Source organism: Heteronotia binoei, chromosome 20, assembly GCF_032191835.1.
Source record: "Heteronotia binoei isolate CCM8104 ecotype False Entrance Well chromosome 20, APGP_CSIRO_Hbin_v1, whole genome shotgun sequence".
Classification (NCBI taxonomy): Eukaryota; Metazoa; Chordata; class Lepidosauria; order Squamata; family Gekkonidae; genus Heteronotia; species Heteronotia binoei.
The window spans coordinates 544,318-558,528 of NC_083242.1; the positions used below are offsets into that span (position 1 = coordinate 544,318).

Genomic DNA, 14,211 nt, shown 5'->3' on the forward strand with positions numbered 1-14,211 from the left:
CTGTCCCCCGCGGGGCGGGGCGGTGCCAGGGAGGGGGCGTGGCCGCGGAGGGGAGTCCCGCCCCTGAGGGCGAGCGGGCCGGGCGACGGCGGCCGGCGAGGGCCAAGCGAGGCGCCTTTTTTCCCGGCACCCCCCGCGGGCGGCTTGTACACAATCATCATGGCCGCCGCCGCGTCTGCCTCTCCCGGTGCGGCTCAGGCCGGGGGGCGGGAGGGCGGGCGGGAGGGGCGGGGGGAGCCGCGGGGCCGCCCCGGCGAGGCCCTGCCCTGACGCGCTCTGCTTCTCTCCCCGCGCAGACTCGGAGGAGGCCGGCATGGAGCCGGAGGCGCAGAACCCGCCGCTGGGCAGCCGGGCGGAGGGCGAGGCGGGGCCCTCTTCGGCGCAGGAGGCGGCGGCGGCGGAGGAGCCCGACAGCGCGCCGCCCCAGCCTTCCTCCTCGTCCGCCCAGGCCGCGGTCAGCAACGGCGGAGACCCGCCCGAGCTGGAGAAGGAGCTGGTGGAGCTGAAGGTCATCTGGAACAAGAACAAGTACGACGTCCAGTTCCCGCTGGACAGCACCGGCGCCGACCTCAAGCAGAAGATCCACTCGCTGACGGGTGGGTCAGGCCGGTGCCCCTCGCGAGGCCTCCCAGGCACGAGGAATTAGGCCAACACTGTGCCAGAAGCCCTCCCGCTCTTGCCCCCCGAGCATCCCTGCCCCAGAGTGTTCCCCCCACACCTTGTGGCCACAAGCCACCCATGGACCTCTGCTCCAGATGCTTTTGCAGTCTCCTCTTGAAGCTGCCCCCGCCTCCTGCGGCAGGAAATTCCATGTGCGAGGGACTCACACTTGCTGACTAGTGGGGGCCCCAGAGCCCCAGCAGGGCTAGAACCCCAGAAGTCCTTCCTCGCTTTCCCCACAAGCGCCAAGAACACAGAGTGTCGCTACCCCAGATAGAGTGTTCCATCGATACCTTCTGGCTAAGAGCCACTCATGGGTCTCTGCTCCAAACATTTACATAATCCCTCTTGTAGCTGTTTATGCTTTGAGCCACCACTGCTTCCTCTAGAAGTGGGAAAACCTTGTCTGAGCTAAAAGCAGGTTGTTGTTTTCTTAATTTCTCCTGGTGCAGGCCTTCCTCCCACAATGCAAAAGGTCATGTTCAAAGGGCTTCTGCCAGAGGAGAAGACGCTGCGGGAAATCAAAGTAATCAATGGCGCCAAAATCATGGTGGTGGGTTCCACCATCAATGATGTCTTAGCAGTCAGCATACCGAAGGACGCTGCACAGCAGGAGGTAAAGTCAGAAGAGACCAAAAAGGAGCCCCTCTGCAGGCAAAAGGTGAGTGGCGGCTCTTAACCTACCTGGTTCTGGTCAAAGACATGTAGATCGGAATGCAATGTTGATAGTTTGGAAAGCCTGACTGCCGCTTTGATTGTAACATTAGCTTGTAACCCACTGGGTCTCGCTGGAGCAGTCAAGGTAGTGAGCCCCAGTGTTATTTGATTCCTTGTCTTAAACATGTGAGGCTGAGCAACTTTGTCCTGTGTCAGCCACTGATCTTCCAAGGTCAAAATCATTTCCAGGGGTTCAGCAATCTTTTGCGTTCTTCCGCTGAACCTCAGGCCATCCCCTTTGTCTGGTTGATTTGTAGTCTGCTTTTCTCACTGAGACCCAAGATGGTTTAAGCAGCAAAAGTCAATGCAGTCAACAGGAAGTGATCTCTAATAAATGGTCAGATTTGAGTCTCTTGGCACCTCAGAGACCAGCAGGATGTTCGGGATAAAAACTTCCCAGAATCGGCGTTCCCTTCATCAGATTCTTGCACAGTCATTCCCTGAAACTCTTACTGGTCTCAAAGTTCCTGCTTGACTCAGAACTAACGACTCTTCTGCAGACCAGCACGGCTGTTCTCCAAAACTAATAAATTATGTGATTAAACTAAAGTTACAGAAATTTAAAGCAAAGCAGAAAATAATTAGATATACGTTAAGCAGTGGAGAAAATGGTATTGCAAGTAATAGGCAATGTGGAGGAAGTGTATGTACATAGAGCTAACAGATAACATAAGTTATCCATAGCAGTCTAGTCTACAGTCCCATTGTTTGTAAACAAACAAAACCCCTGCCTTCCAGAACCGTTCTGTTGTAGTGTCGCTCTGTTTTGTGAATAGATGTACTTTCTGGAACAGTTTTGTTTGCAGACAGATAGTAGCATGGGAGTCCTCCTGCTATCCTTTGGCAGGCCATTCTAGAAGTTGGGGCTGCAACAGAAGGTTCATCTATACTGGCAGTTTATTTTTTTATTTTGTGAATTTATAGTCCGCCCTTTCCCAAGATGGACTCAGGGTAGGTGACAACACAGCAAAACAGTTAAAATCACACAATAAAACAGTTAAGAATTAAACAGTTGTTGGTCTTGCATTTTTTTAGGGTGGGACCCCCAGAAGACAAACAAAGCTGTTGCAGTAGAACATAGGAGGAGAGATTGCTTTGTAAATGTGAGCTGCCTTTGATCTGGCAGTCAGTATTTCTCTTTGAATTTGGTAACTGATGGGGAGCCAATAGAGTGACTGCAGACTGTGTGTAAAATGCATACTCTGAGCTGTATTGGCTGGAATTTCTGAGTTGACTTCAAGGGCACATCTGTGTAGAATGCGTTAAGTTTGCCTGCTTATAGTCACAATTGAACTGCATACATATATACGCACACTGCTTTTGAAGCCAAATATTACTGCTTTTGACACTTTCATTTACACAGTTCTGCTAACAATTGGCCCAATTGTGCATTTGGATTTCAGTTACACTTAAGTTTTCCTGAAAATGCACTAATATTTGTGCACAAATATTGATTAAGCTCTGTCTGTTACCCATTATGAGGTTGGATCTCAAGTTACTGTTTCTAAAAAGTGTGTTTTTAACATGTTTAAAACTTCAGTGAAAATTTTATGAAATGTGTTTTAATTCTTTACTACCAAGACACTAAGGGGGAGGGGAGGTTGATAGGCCTGTTTATTTCTTGTTCAGCATCCAGGTTGTTTGGGTTATTTTATAGAAGCATGATTCATAACAAGCTGCTTATTGTGCGTCTGCCTAGCCTTTTGAAGTCCCAGCAAATGGGCAGAAGGGAAATCCTTCTAAGCTTCTGTCATGTTGAGTCATGTGTGGTTTCTGCTTTGTCACAGCAACACAGGAAAGTGTTGGATAAAGGCAAACCGGATGACGTGATGCCTTCTGTCAAAGGTGTACAGGTGAGCAAGTGAGCGTTGTTGTTCTCAAGGCAGGTAAGTGCCTGAGGCTGTCCCTGAAACTCTTCTTCCTTGTGCATACACAGAGAGCTCTCTCCGTTTTTCTGCTGAAACAAACTTTTTGGTTTTCTCCTCTTCAGGAGCGCCTGCCAACTGTTCCTTTGTCGGGTATGTACAACAAGTCAGGTGGGAAAGTGCGACTCACCTTTAAACTCGAACAAGATCAGCTCTGGATTGGTACTAAAGGTAATGTTTTTTTAAGATGTGGTTTTTATTATGCATATTTTGATTTGTTAGCTGCCTTGGTGATCCAAAAAGACAGGGCGTTAATTTAGTTTTTTTTTTTTAATTAAAAAGTTGACACCCCCACAGTTTACATTCTGGAGGCATGTTTTTGGAAGACAACAGGTGCTTCACATTTTACCCCCTTCCAGAAAATTTGTTGTTTTGCTTGTTTGTAATTTGAACAAAACATGAAAGTGTGCAAAAAGGCACATGCAGCTAAGAAAACCAAAAGCATTGGTCCTCTGGCTATCTGAACTGTCATTTGGTCTTTGTTTTTTTGTACATTGGTAAAGAGTATTTGAAGTACCATCAGTGCTCTGCTCCTTGCGTCTTGCTATACAAAGGTCACACAAGGGGCTGACTCAGACACCCCTCTGAAATTGCCAGAAAAATCCCTCCAAACGACCAGGCCTTTTTTTGTAGCAGGAACTCCTTTGCATATTAGACCACAGACCCCTGAAGTAGCCAATCCTCTTGGAGCTTACAGTAGGCCCTGTAAGAAGAGCCCTGTAAGCTCTTGGAAGATTGGCTACATCAGGGGTGTGTGACCTAATATGCAAAGGAGTTCCTGCTACAAAAAAAGCCCTGCAAATAACCACATCTGCTGCCTGCCCCCATCCCATACTCCCCCTGTCCTCCAGCCTCCGGAGAGCAGCTCAAAAAGCTACCAGTTTGGAAGTGGTAGCAGATCTTTAAGCTGTACACCAGTCACCTCCTCACCATCTGCAAGGGCACAAGTGAGGCGCCTTGGCATGTAAAACTGCCAAGCTGCCCCAAGCCGCTTCCATTTAAAAAACAACAACAACTGCCCGGAGTGCTTGAGCGTTTAACTTGTTGGGGAGGGGAGGGGGAGAGAGCGGTCCAGCTTCTGAGGCGGCCACTTTCGGATCATGCCAGGCCACCCCCCAGACAGGATAGGGCTGCCTCACCAGGGAGCGTGTGGAGGCTTCAGGATGGCTCTTTTTCAGCCGGCCTGATTTGGAACGCCTCCAGTCCACCCACAATGCCCATCTGTTATCATCCAAGGAGTAGTTTATTGTGGAGTCGGGACAGTTCTTGCCCACAGACGAGTGAGAAGGGGACAGATCTCTACCCCAGGAAGAGCGGTTAGATGCAGCCCCACTGCAGTTTAGTTTGGGGGGAAACCGCGGCAGCCTGAGGAGCTGAGCAAGGGTGGTGAGTGGCCCTGGCCTCTCCATTCCCAGTTCCAGGTGCTCACTGGAGAAACTGGATGGAGCAGGAGCAGCGTGGGCAGGACCAAAGAACTGGAAGCAGCACTGAGCTCTGGGCCACTCTGTGCCTTTCCTTCTCCGCTCTGTTTTTTGCAGCTCCACAGAGTTTCAACACCTCTTTGCCATCTCTGGATTTCTGCCCGCTGTGTTTGCACTGCGTAAAGAGCAGGGCAGGCCCGGCAGCTCCACAGGCCCTCGTTCATCAGAGGGGGGGAACTGGAAGGGCAGCCTGTGTCCTCAAGAGAGCAGCCGGTCATGCTGCTTTGAGTGTGGAGGGGGGCAATAGGAGTCGCAGCCATAGAGCTGGGAGATGCCAGAGAGCCTGCCAGACCTAGCTGACTGTCTCAGCTGTTTGTGGTCCTCCTCCTGATCACAGCGATGATCCTTTTCTCCTGTAGATCTTTCAGTGCTCAGCCTGCTGCCTCAGCACTTCAGCAGGCTTTGCACAGAGATGGTTTGCCAGTTCCTTTGGCAAAAGGGCCTCTTTCACCCAGCCTCACATGTCTCAGCTAGAGGCCTCTGTGGGTTTTAGGGCAGGGGGTCACTGCTAGCCAGGAGATAAGCGGAGCAGGATTCTCTTTTGAGATCAGGCTGCACTTGGTGGAATAATATTTTTTTTTAATTCTGTCAAGGCTGCACTCGTTTTTCTCCCTTCTTGCTTGTTGTTACACCTCCGTACCGCTTCCATTTTGAATGTTTGGCCCTTTCTTGCAAAGAAATTCCTGCCTAATGCAGTTTGGTCTCTCAGGAGGAAAAAGAAGAACAAGGAGCAGGGCAGAGGAGTTCATTTGGCCTTTTAGATCCCAGCACGTTTCCCCACACGCTTTGTCAGGGGATCTCAAACAGAAACTCCTCTGGTTCAGACCTTGGACGAATAATAACCTGCCCCCCTTTTCCCTCCTGCCTGCCAGTGTGGCTGCATTTTCTCCCCACTTGCTATCTCAGGCCACGCTTTGAAGGCATGTATTCCGAAGGCTCTGCAAGAGCACAGACTGGAAAGTAATGGGGTTCGAGGGGTTTAGCCACTGGAAGAGCTTCTTTGATTGATGGGACTGTCAGGAGGACATAGTTGGAGGTTTTGTTCTGTGTCATAGTGGGAAGTTATTGATTTTTAAAATGTGCAAAGTCTCCTGTGGACTCTGGCAGTGAGCTGGCCCTCGTGATGGCTTGGGAGCCCCTCTTCTCTCCCCGCCCTGGCTCTGGACAGGGGAGGGTGGCAACGGAGGCCTTTGCAGCCGCTGACTGATGGAATGATAAGAGCCTTCTTATTTGCATCTAGAGAGAACAGAAAAACTGCCCATGGGGTCCATCAAGAATGTGGTGAGTGAGCCTATCGAAGGACACGAAGAATATCACATGATGGTAAGCATCGTCACACTGCGCGCGGCAGGGGGCACTGAGTGCAAATGGTGAAGGGGCCTCGTGGTGCTGGCGACTTCTTGTGTCATGTTCCCGGAAGTCTAGTCCTTTCCTGCCCTGTTTCCTATAGAAGGAATAGGCCCTGCCTTTGACCTCAACCCAACCTCAGCTCCCTACCAACAGAGGTACAGCAGGTGGGCAGGGGTCTTTTTTGGGGGGGTGGGGGTGGGAGGGGGCTTTATCCACCAGTACTCTTCCATCAGCTGGCACTCGGGCCCCAAGGAAGCTGCCGCTAGACTGAGGCTCTGTGACCGAGGTGCTTGCTTGCTGCTGCTTTGTAAATTAGTGTGTTTTATTTATTTTTAAAAAAACATTTGGAAGGTGCTTTTCCTTCCTGTGGAGCTCAAGGTGGCTTACAAACGTAGATGAAACACATGAAATAAAATGCACCAGAATTAAAAATCACAACTGCAGACTTCTGGTAAACGTAAGCCAGTGTAGCCTTGAATAAAACCCTCCTCAGCTGCTTCCTAAAGACTGAAAGTGGGGGGAGCCAGCCACAAGTCCCTGGGGAGATGGTTCCTTAACTGTGCCCCTGGAAAGGCCCTCTCTCCTCATGTGCCCGCTGGATGAGCTTCTTTGATTGAGGAGGACCTCTCCTGGGGATCTGAACTCCTGGGCTGGAACACACAGGAGAAGACAGCCTTCAATTGCCCTGTAGGGCTTCAAAACCCACACCTTGAATTGGGGCTCAGGAGCAGGTGAGCAGTAGCATAATTGCTGTAATATTGGGGCCAAAGTGCTTCTGATAGTTGGTCCCTATCAGCAGTCTAGCCACACATTCTGCATTAGCTGCAGCCTCTGAACACTCTTCAAGGGTGGCCCTACGTAAGGCAAATTGCAGTAGTCCAGTCTGGATGCAACTAAGTTATGGTCGCTGTGGCTAGATCTGACTGACCCAGGAACAAACGCAGTTCAACACACTGGCTCATGCTGGGCAAAAGCACTCCAAACCAGTGCAGCCGTCTGGTTTTCTAAGGTGATGGCTGTGTCAGATGGCGCTCCCGGTCCCTGGCCTGCCTTCCTGCTGCCCCAGAGAACCTCTGCCTGGCCAGGAGTAAGTTCCAGCTTGTTCACAGAAGCATGGAGTTGGAAGGAACTCCAAGATCATCTAGTCCAGCACCTTGCACAGGGCACAACTACATCCCCCACGCACCCCCAGCAGCCCCTGCTCCATGCCCAGAAGATGGCAAGAAAAACCCTCCAGGATCTCTGGCCTGGAGAAAAATTGCTGGCAGTCAGCATTTCCCTGGGCATGCAGTTCTCATCTAGCTGTCAGTACTTTTACAGTTGTAATTTCAGGCCATCTTCAGTAATTTCAGCCAATCAGTTTGGAAAAGCAGGACAGAAATCCTGTTAGCAAATAAAGGCTTCCTGAACCGTTTGGATGATGGGGTTTCTACACTTTGCTAAGAGCAGGAGTCTGTAAACTCTCCTGGTCAAGAGAACAAAATGTGTGCCTTAAACTGCAGCGGCAGTTGTTGTGGGCTTGGGCACCTGAGCCTTTAAAAAAAATATTACAGAAGTACACATAACGTATCAGTGGCAAGGATCCTGAAAGGTGGGGGAGAGCCGTTGCAGAGAAGCTGAATTTAAACTTGCAAGCAATTAGTTGTTTAATGTCCCCCCCCCCCCACCGCCCTCTGAAGGGCTTTGGCGCTGACCTTCTCTTCCTCCCCTCCCAGGCCTTCCAGCTGGGTCCCACCGAAGCCTCTTACTACTGGGTCTACTGGGTGCCGACCCAATACGTCGACGCAATCAAAGACACGGTGCTGGGGAAGTGGCAGTATTTTTGAAGGCACGCTCACCTCTGGCACTGCAGACTGACTCGAACCGAAAGGACACTGCTGGGAGAGGCCTGGGCGTGGGTTGTGGTCCTGGAACTTCTTACACCAACACGATCTGGAAGAGGCCCGGGAGGAGGAGGAGGACGACGCCAGAGGTGGGGAATCTCTCGCCATTAGTTTATTTTTAACTTAAAAAGTGCAACAGCAGCCCTCTTTTTCTGCAGGCGGCTTCCACCCTACTTTAAACAAAAAATGAAAAAAACCAGATATGATGGAAATCAATAAATCTTAATTCACAAACCAGTGTGTGTAATACAGTTTGCTGAACACAGCCCAGCCGGGGTGCAGTTTCTGCAGGAGACCCCGCGGAGGAATTTTCTACCGATCTCGGAGAAGAGGCCGATCTTTTCATACTCTTCCCATGACTGGACTTCTTTTAGGGTTTCTTTTCGAGCTATCAGTGCTTGTGGCCGGGAGTCTGAGGAATAAGTTTGTTGCTCTCTCTCCTTCTTCCAACATTGCAAGGAATCTTTTAAAGCAGTATGCAGACGTGGGCGTTTCATAAGCCATATCTTCTGGCCCTCCAGTCTCCGGGAGGCTGCCTCCTCTGTTAACCCAAAGATGCTGGGCTCCTCCTTTGAAAAACCAACAGCAGCTCTCCCACAGGGAAGTTTTGAGCCTCTCGATTTTCAAGGAGAATAATGACACCACCAAGCGGGCTCTCGCTGACTGCCCTCTGCCCTCTTTTCTCTCCCCCCCCCCTTGCGCTTTGTGCTGTCATCTGTAGTGGGGGGCGTGCCTTATGAAGCTCTTTTTTTCCATCTCTTGTATGGTTGGGGGCCCTCTTGGAGCTGGAGACTTCTGCTTTCTGTGCCCAGCGTCCTCTGCATGTATCCCTGGCGCCTCTGCAGGGGGCGCGCCCCGGCAGCTCCAGCCTCACTCCTCCCTTTTGCTTCTTGGTCTGAACGGGGGGGAGCAAGGGCAGGTTTGAGGGAGAGAAGCGTGCCGGGGTCGGCTTGTCTTCCGCCGTTGCGTCGCGGGGACTTAACTCTGAGCAGCGTGGTGTTCCTGTCGCTTTGTGTGGGTGAGCAGCACTGTCGAGTATTTAGCAACCTTCCTGAGAGTGAAGCTGCAGTTAGCGTTGGAATAGAGTATTGGGTGCTTTGGACTTCTGCAGCAGCAGCAGCTCTGAGGAAGCTCAGTCTCTCCCAAGGGATGCTCCCACCCCGGTGGAGGGCCTCGCTGTGCTTTGAGTGGGTGCAGGGAGGAGAATTCTTTTTTCTCTCGGGGGCTCTTTCCGCCATGCTCACCCTGAGCAAACCTCGGTCCTCCGCCTGTGCAGAAGCGCTGGCTCAAGTTCCTTCCACGTGCAGATGTGTTCTGAGATAGAAGGAATGTCTAGTATTGGAGGGCTGGCTGCGTCTCCACTGGGCTTGCAGGAGTGGCTGAAAACGGTGGCAGGCTGAGCCAAGCCTTTGTGGCCCTGATGGAGATGCAGGCTGAGGATGCCGCCTCTACCGGGGGGGGGGGTGCGGGAGCTAGACTTTGACACCTTCCTTTCTGTTCCTTGTTGGGCTGTGCTTGACCATCTCTCCATATGACTGTCTTGTTGGTCATCTGTGCAAAGACTGAACGGCCTCAAATCCTTGCAGTGCCGCTGACTTCTGTGCAGGCTGGTTTTTGCGCCGTTGTTTCTGCAGTGGTCTGGTTTGAGTAAGAGAAGTACGTAACTCAGACATTTGACCCGTAAGTGAGGCTGATGTTGACAGGCGGCTGGCATCTTTTCTGCTTTGACTGTTCTTCCACTCAGGCTCTTTTTGGGGAGAATGTTGCGTGTTCCACCTATCCGTTGTCACGATTTGCTTCACGGCACTGCGTTCCATTCAAGTGCTGTTTCTCTCAGGTGTTCTGATTCCCCAGCAGCTGCCGTTAACAGGCTGTTCTTCCCAAGGAGGCCTCAGTCTGAATCTCCTCTGTGCCTAACAGATCAGGCCGCTGAGCTCTGGATTGAGAGTCCTGCTGGATGAAAGATCGCGGCTGCAGGAAGGGCATTCAAGCTGGGGCTGCGTCTGGAACAAGGGACTCTTGCTCTCTTTTAGGCCAACAGGGAGGAGGGGCTCTGCGGTCTGGAGAGGAAACTGCCCCTCCTCTTTCTATGGCGTCCTGAGGAGGAAGGGCAGGGGGAGCAGACCCCATCCCAACACCCACCTTGGGACTGGAGAGGGATGTGCACCCCTCAGGCAGAATCTGTTCTCCCTTTTACCAGTGCCTGTGTGAACAGAAAACCGAATGCATCTGGGGGCTGCTAAAGTGGAGCGAGCGCTTTGTAGAGGCAGCCGGGAGGCCCTGTGCTCCAGTTTCAGAATCCTCCATTTCTTGACTGTTTCCGAAGCAGATCTGCCCAGAGACACCCTTTCCTCTTCAGGAAGCAGAGCCTTCCTCCCTTGGCTCCAGTGGCACAGAAGGAGCTCCTGCAAAGGACGCTTTGCCCTCCCTCTTCCCTCCTGCTCCCTGGTGAGTGTGTGCAAAAGCAGACAAGGAAGCCAGGGCCCTAAAACGGGGGAGAGGAGTTCTCTGAGCTTGCTGTGCTCCGTGAACAGTTCCAGCCAGGTGTTGCGGAGGCCGGAAGGCTTCCTGTTTGAGGCAGAGCTCACCCGTAGTGGTGTGTTGGCTTCGGGTCCCCTTGTGGCCTCTTTGTGCTTGGGGGCCCCAACGTCTAGGGCCAGGAGCATGACTTCTGGGGCAAGCCTCACTTCTTCTACTACAGAACCAGCAGCCCTCATCGAGGCCCAGCTGTATTTCAGGAGTTCCACAGCGCCACCCCATAATTGATGAGAGGCCTGAGATTTTCCAGCCTGCTAAACAGAAGGCTTGGTGGAAACAGCTCGGCTAGGAGGACAGGTAGAGCTTGAGGTGAATTAGCGTCCTTGTGAACGAGCAAGGTGGAAGTACAAATGAGTGTATTCTCTGCTGCCTGGCACGCATTCATGTGGACGAGGGCCTTGTAGCGCAGGAGGCTGGAGGATCCTGAGCAGAAGCCGCTCCCAGCGTCTCTGTAAGCCAACGTGGAAGGAAGGGTGGGAAGTAGAGAAGATTCTTTCCTGGCAGCCGAGGAGAGACTTCAGAGTTGTCCCTGCCGAAGTTCCCAAGGGGCTTGGCTCAGAGGGACTGGAGCCCCAGTGCCCTTCTTCAGAATGGGCTCGTTGGGCTCGCTGCAGGTGTCCCAGAAGGCTGGTGACCCCCCCCCCCCGGCCTTTGGCTGGGAGACTCGGGGTCCCTCGGGGGCTGTTCCACTTGGTCTGTTGGGGAGCATCTCCTTGACCGGCAGGGCCTCTTGGTGGCTGATCTGTGGGGGTTCCTTTTAGGGGTGCTGTGCTGCATTCTGCCTCTGGGACTATAAACTCCACAGCAGATGGGCAGGAAGGAGCTCCCGCTCTGGAGCATGGAAGGAGCTCCCCTACATGCAGGACCCCATCTGTGCTCTGCAGCATCTCCGTCCTCTTTTTCTTCTTGCCCGATCTCAGTCTGCCCCGTCTTCTCCTCCCCTTGGGGCAGGACGCTGCAGCTCTGTAGCATTGCAGGTGCTCATAGCACTTGGCCTTCTGAATCCCACGGGCTGCCGGGGCTCCCAGCAGAACAGCCCCTTTGGGACTGCCTCAGAGGACACCATTTTGCCTCTTTCCCTTCCTCACTGAAACGGTCTCTAGCTCGCCTGCACCCCTTTAAAGAGCACAGGTGCTTCCCACCCGCTACGCACAGGAAACACATATTGGGGGTGGTTTTAGGAGGCTGAGCCGATGGGAGATGTATGGCCAAGCAGCCCTCAGGACTCTGCCGCTACTGGCCAGACAGCAAGTGGTGTGCAGCTGCGTGTTTCGAACGCTGGACAGACCCTTGGAGGCTGCCAGCAGGGGTGTCCCTTGACTCCCAACTGCAGCTGTCAAGGCTCCTGTTTGCTGTTTTTAAAAGGGTTTGGAGGAAAGAAGTGCCCAGTTGCGCACTATCTTCCGTTGGGCCCCGTCGCTACGTTGATTTCTAGCCACCTTCTGGCTGGCATGAGGGGAACTTCTCTGATGCTGGCAGGTAGGAACTCTGGGCGGCCATTTGCCCCATTCACATCCTCTTGTTCCTGCTGGCGAGCTGCCCTTTTCTTCCCAGAGGACCTGGGGTTGGTTTTTGCAATCTCTCCCTTCCTCAGAGGTGCCATATTTCACTTGTGTTTCCTGTTTCTCAGGCTTGGCGCTGAGAAGAGCCCTAACCCTGGGCACACCAGCTGGGGGGGAGGGGGGCGCTTGCAAGAACAACTAGCAAGGCTGCCCTCCCTTACTTCACCCCCCATGCTGGAGGCCCCGGGCTCTCTGCTTTCTCAAGAGACAGCCAAGCTTGGCCAGGCCTGGCTGGCCTCTCCTCCCCCTTCACCCGCTGCCAGGGAAGCGCTGCCGGGCCTGGCTGGTGCCTGTCACCATTGGGGGACTTGTGTTGCTGGGGCCTGGGCCGTCTGTTCCCTTCCAGCCAGGCCCAATCTTGTTCCCAAGCAACATGCCTGTGCCCGCCCTCAGGGCCCTGAGTGGCAGGAGGGGTGTGTGTGGAGGGGGTCTTTGCAACAGGTCCTGTATTCTATTTCCTTGTAGCGTCACAGTCCTGAAAACCTGTGGAAGCCCATTGTGGGGAGGGGGGGGGCGGAAGGGGAGGGAGAGGCCCATGGGACTTGCGTTGCTGAGAGATGTTTTTTACTGTGTCCAGTTATTATCCTCCTTGTTCTGTTCTGTAAGATCAAATCAGTCTTATCAATTAAACTTTGATAATGAAGTGCTTTACCTGTTGCCTGGTGCAGTCTCCTTCGACTTCATTGGGGGGGGTCACTTGGGGGGGCACCCTGTGTCATCCCCTCCCCTCCCCCCCCCTGCCTCGGACTCTCAGACCGCAAAACATGAATGGATCCATGAAGCACGCCCCTGGGGGGAGGGGGGCTTGGAAATACTTTGGCCTTCTCCTGCCTCATGGCCTCTTCTGGCATTCACCATGGCCCAGGCTCACTGGGGGGGGGGGGTGCCCAGCTGGGCCTTGGAAGACGATTGTATGTGCAGCGTCTTCCAACTTTGGAGTGTCTCCCAGAAGCATAGGCCAACTGGGTGCCGCCTTCTCCTTGAAGCCCAGATGAATGTGTGTGTGTGTGTGTGTGTGTGCGTGCATATATACTGGCCACTGTGTGACACAGAGTGTTGGACTGGAGGGGCCACTGGCCTGATCCAACATGGCTTCTCTTATGTTCTTATGTGTTGGACTGGATTGGCCACTGGCCTGATCCAACATGGCTTCTCTTATGTTCTTATGTGACACAGAGTGTTGGACTGGAGGGGCCACTGGCCTGATCCAACAGGGCTTCTCTTATGTTCTTATGTGACACAGAGTGTTGGACTGGAGGGGCCACTGGCCTGATCCAACATGGCTTCTCTTGTGTTCTTATGTGACACAGAGTGTTGGACTGGAGGGGCCACTGGCCTGATCCAACATGGCTTCTCTTATGTTCTTATGTGTTGGACTGGATGGGCCACTGGCCTGATCCAACATGGCTTCTCTTGTGTTCTTATGTGACACAGAGTGTTGGACTGGAGGGGCCATTGGCCTGATCCAACAGGGCTTCTCTTGTGTTCTTATGAATGCAGAGGCAGAGGGGCTGTATGTGAACCGTTAACTCTACCCCCCTGTCCGCCTGAAGCCCCTGTCCCAGGGTTGCCCCTTCTGAGGGGGGGGGGTCCCTGTGCTACCCAGCTGGTTGGCTCAGCCAGGGTCCAAAGGGAGGAGCGATGTGGGGGGCCGCCCGGGGGGGGGGGGGGGCTGAGGGCTCTTCTCTCTGCTGGGGAATTGCAGGGGAGGGTCTCAGATGGGCCTGCCTCAGACGCTGCAGCCAGGTGTGTGGGGGGGGGGGGGTGGCCCCACTTTGGGTGGCAGGCCTGGCCCCTAAACTGGTCGAGCTGGTTTCTGCCTCTGGGAGAGGCAGCAAGATCCGGGGCCAGAGGCAGCCAAGGTCCGGGAACGCCCTGCCTGGAGGGGGGGAGGGAGGCTGCCCTGAGGACTGCTCCTTGGGGCCCCTTCCCGTTTCCCCCCGACCTGAGCCCGGGGCCTCTGAGCGCGTGCAGAGGGCTTGGGAAGGAAGCAGCCGCTAGCCGACGGGGCCCTGGGGCGGGGCGGGGCGGGGGGTGGCCGGTCCCTCCCTCGGCGGCCGGGAGCGAAGGAGCGCGGACACCTGCTGCGCGGGGC

At 53.7% G+C, this 14,211-nt stretch overlaps 1 protein-coding gene across 1 annotated transcript; it reads left to right on the forward strand.

Moving 5' to 3' along the window:
- Positions 1–159: 159 nt before the first annotated feature.
- On the forward strand, positions 160–8,250 carry UBFD1 (ubiquitin family domain containing 1). The gene is made up of 7 exons (XM_060260852.1): positions 160–187; positions 297–596; positions 1,113–1,321; positions 3,165–3,230; positions 3,368–3,473; positions 6,024–6,106; positions 7,849–8,250. Exons 1-7 carry the CDS (start codon positions 160–162, stop codon positions 7,957–7,959), a joined length of 903 nt encoding a protein of 300 aa, XP_060116835.1. The 3' UTR covers positions 7,960–8,250.
- The last annotated feature ends 5,961 nt before the right edge of the window (positions 8,251–14,211 follow it).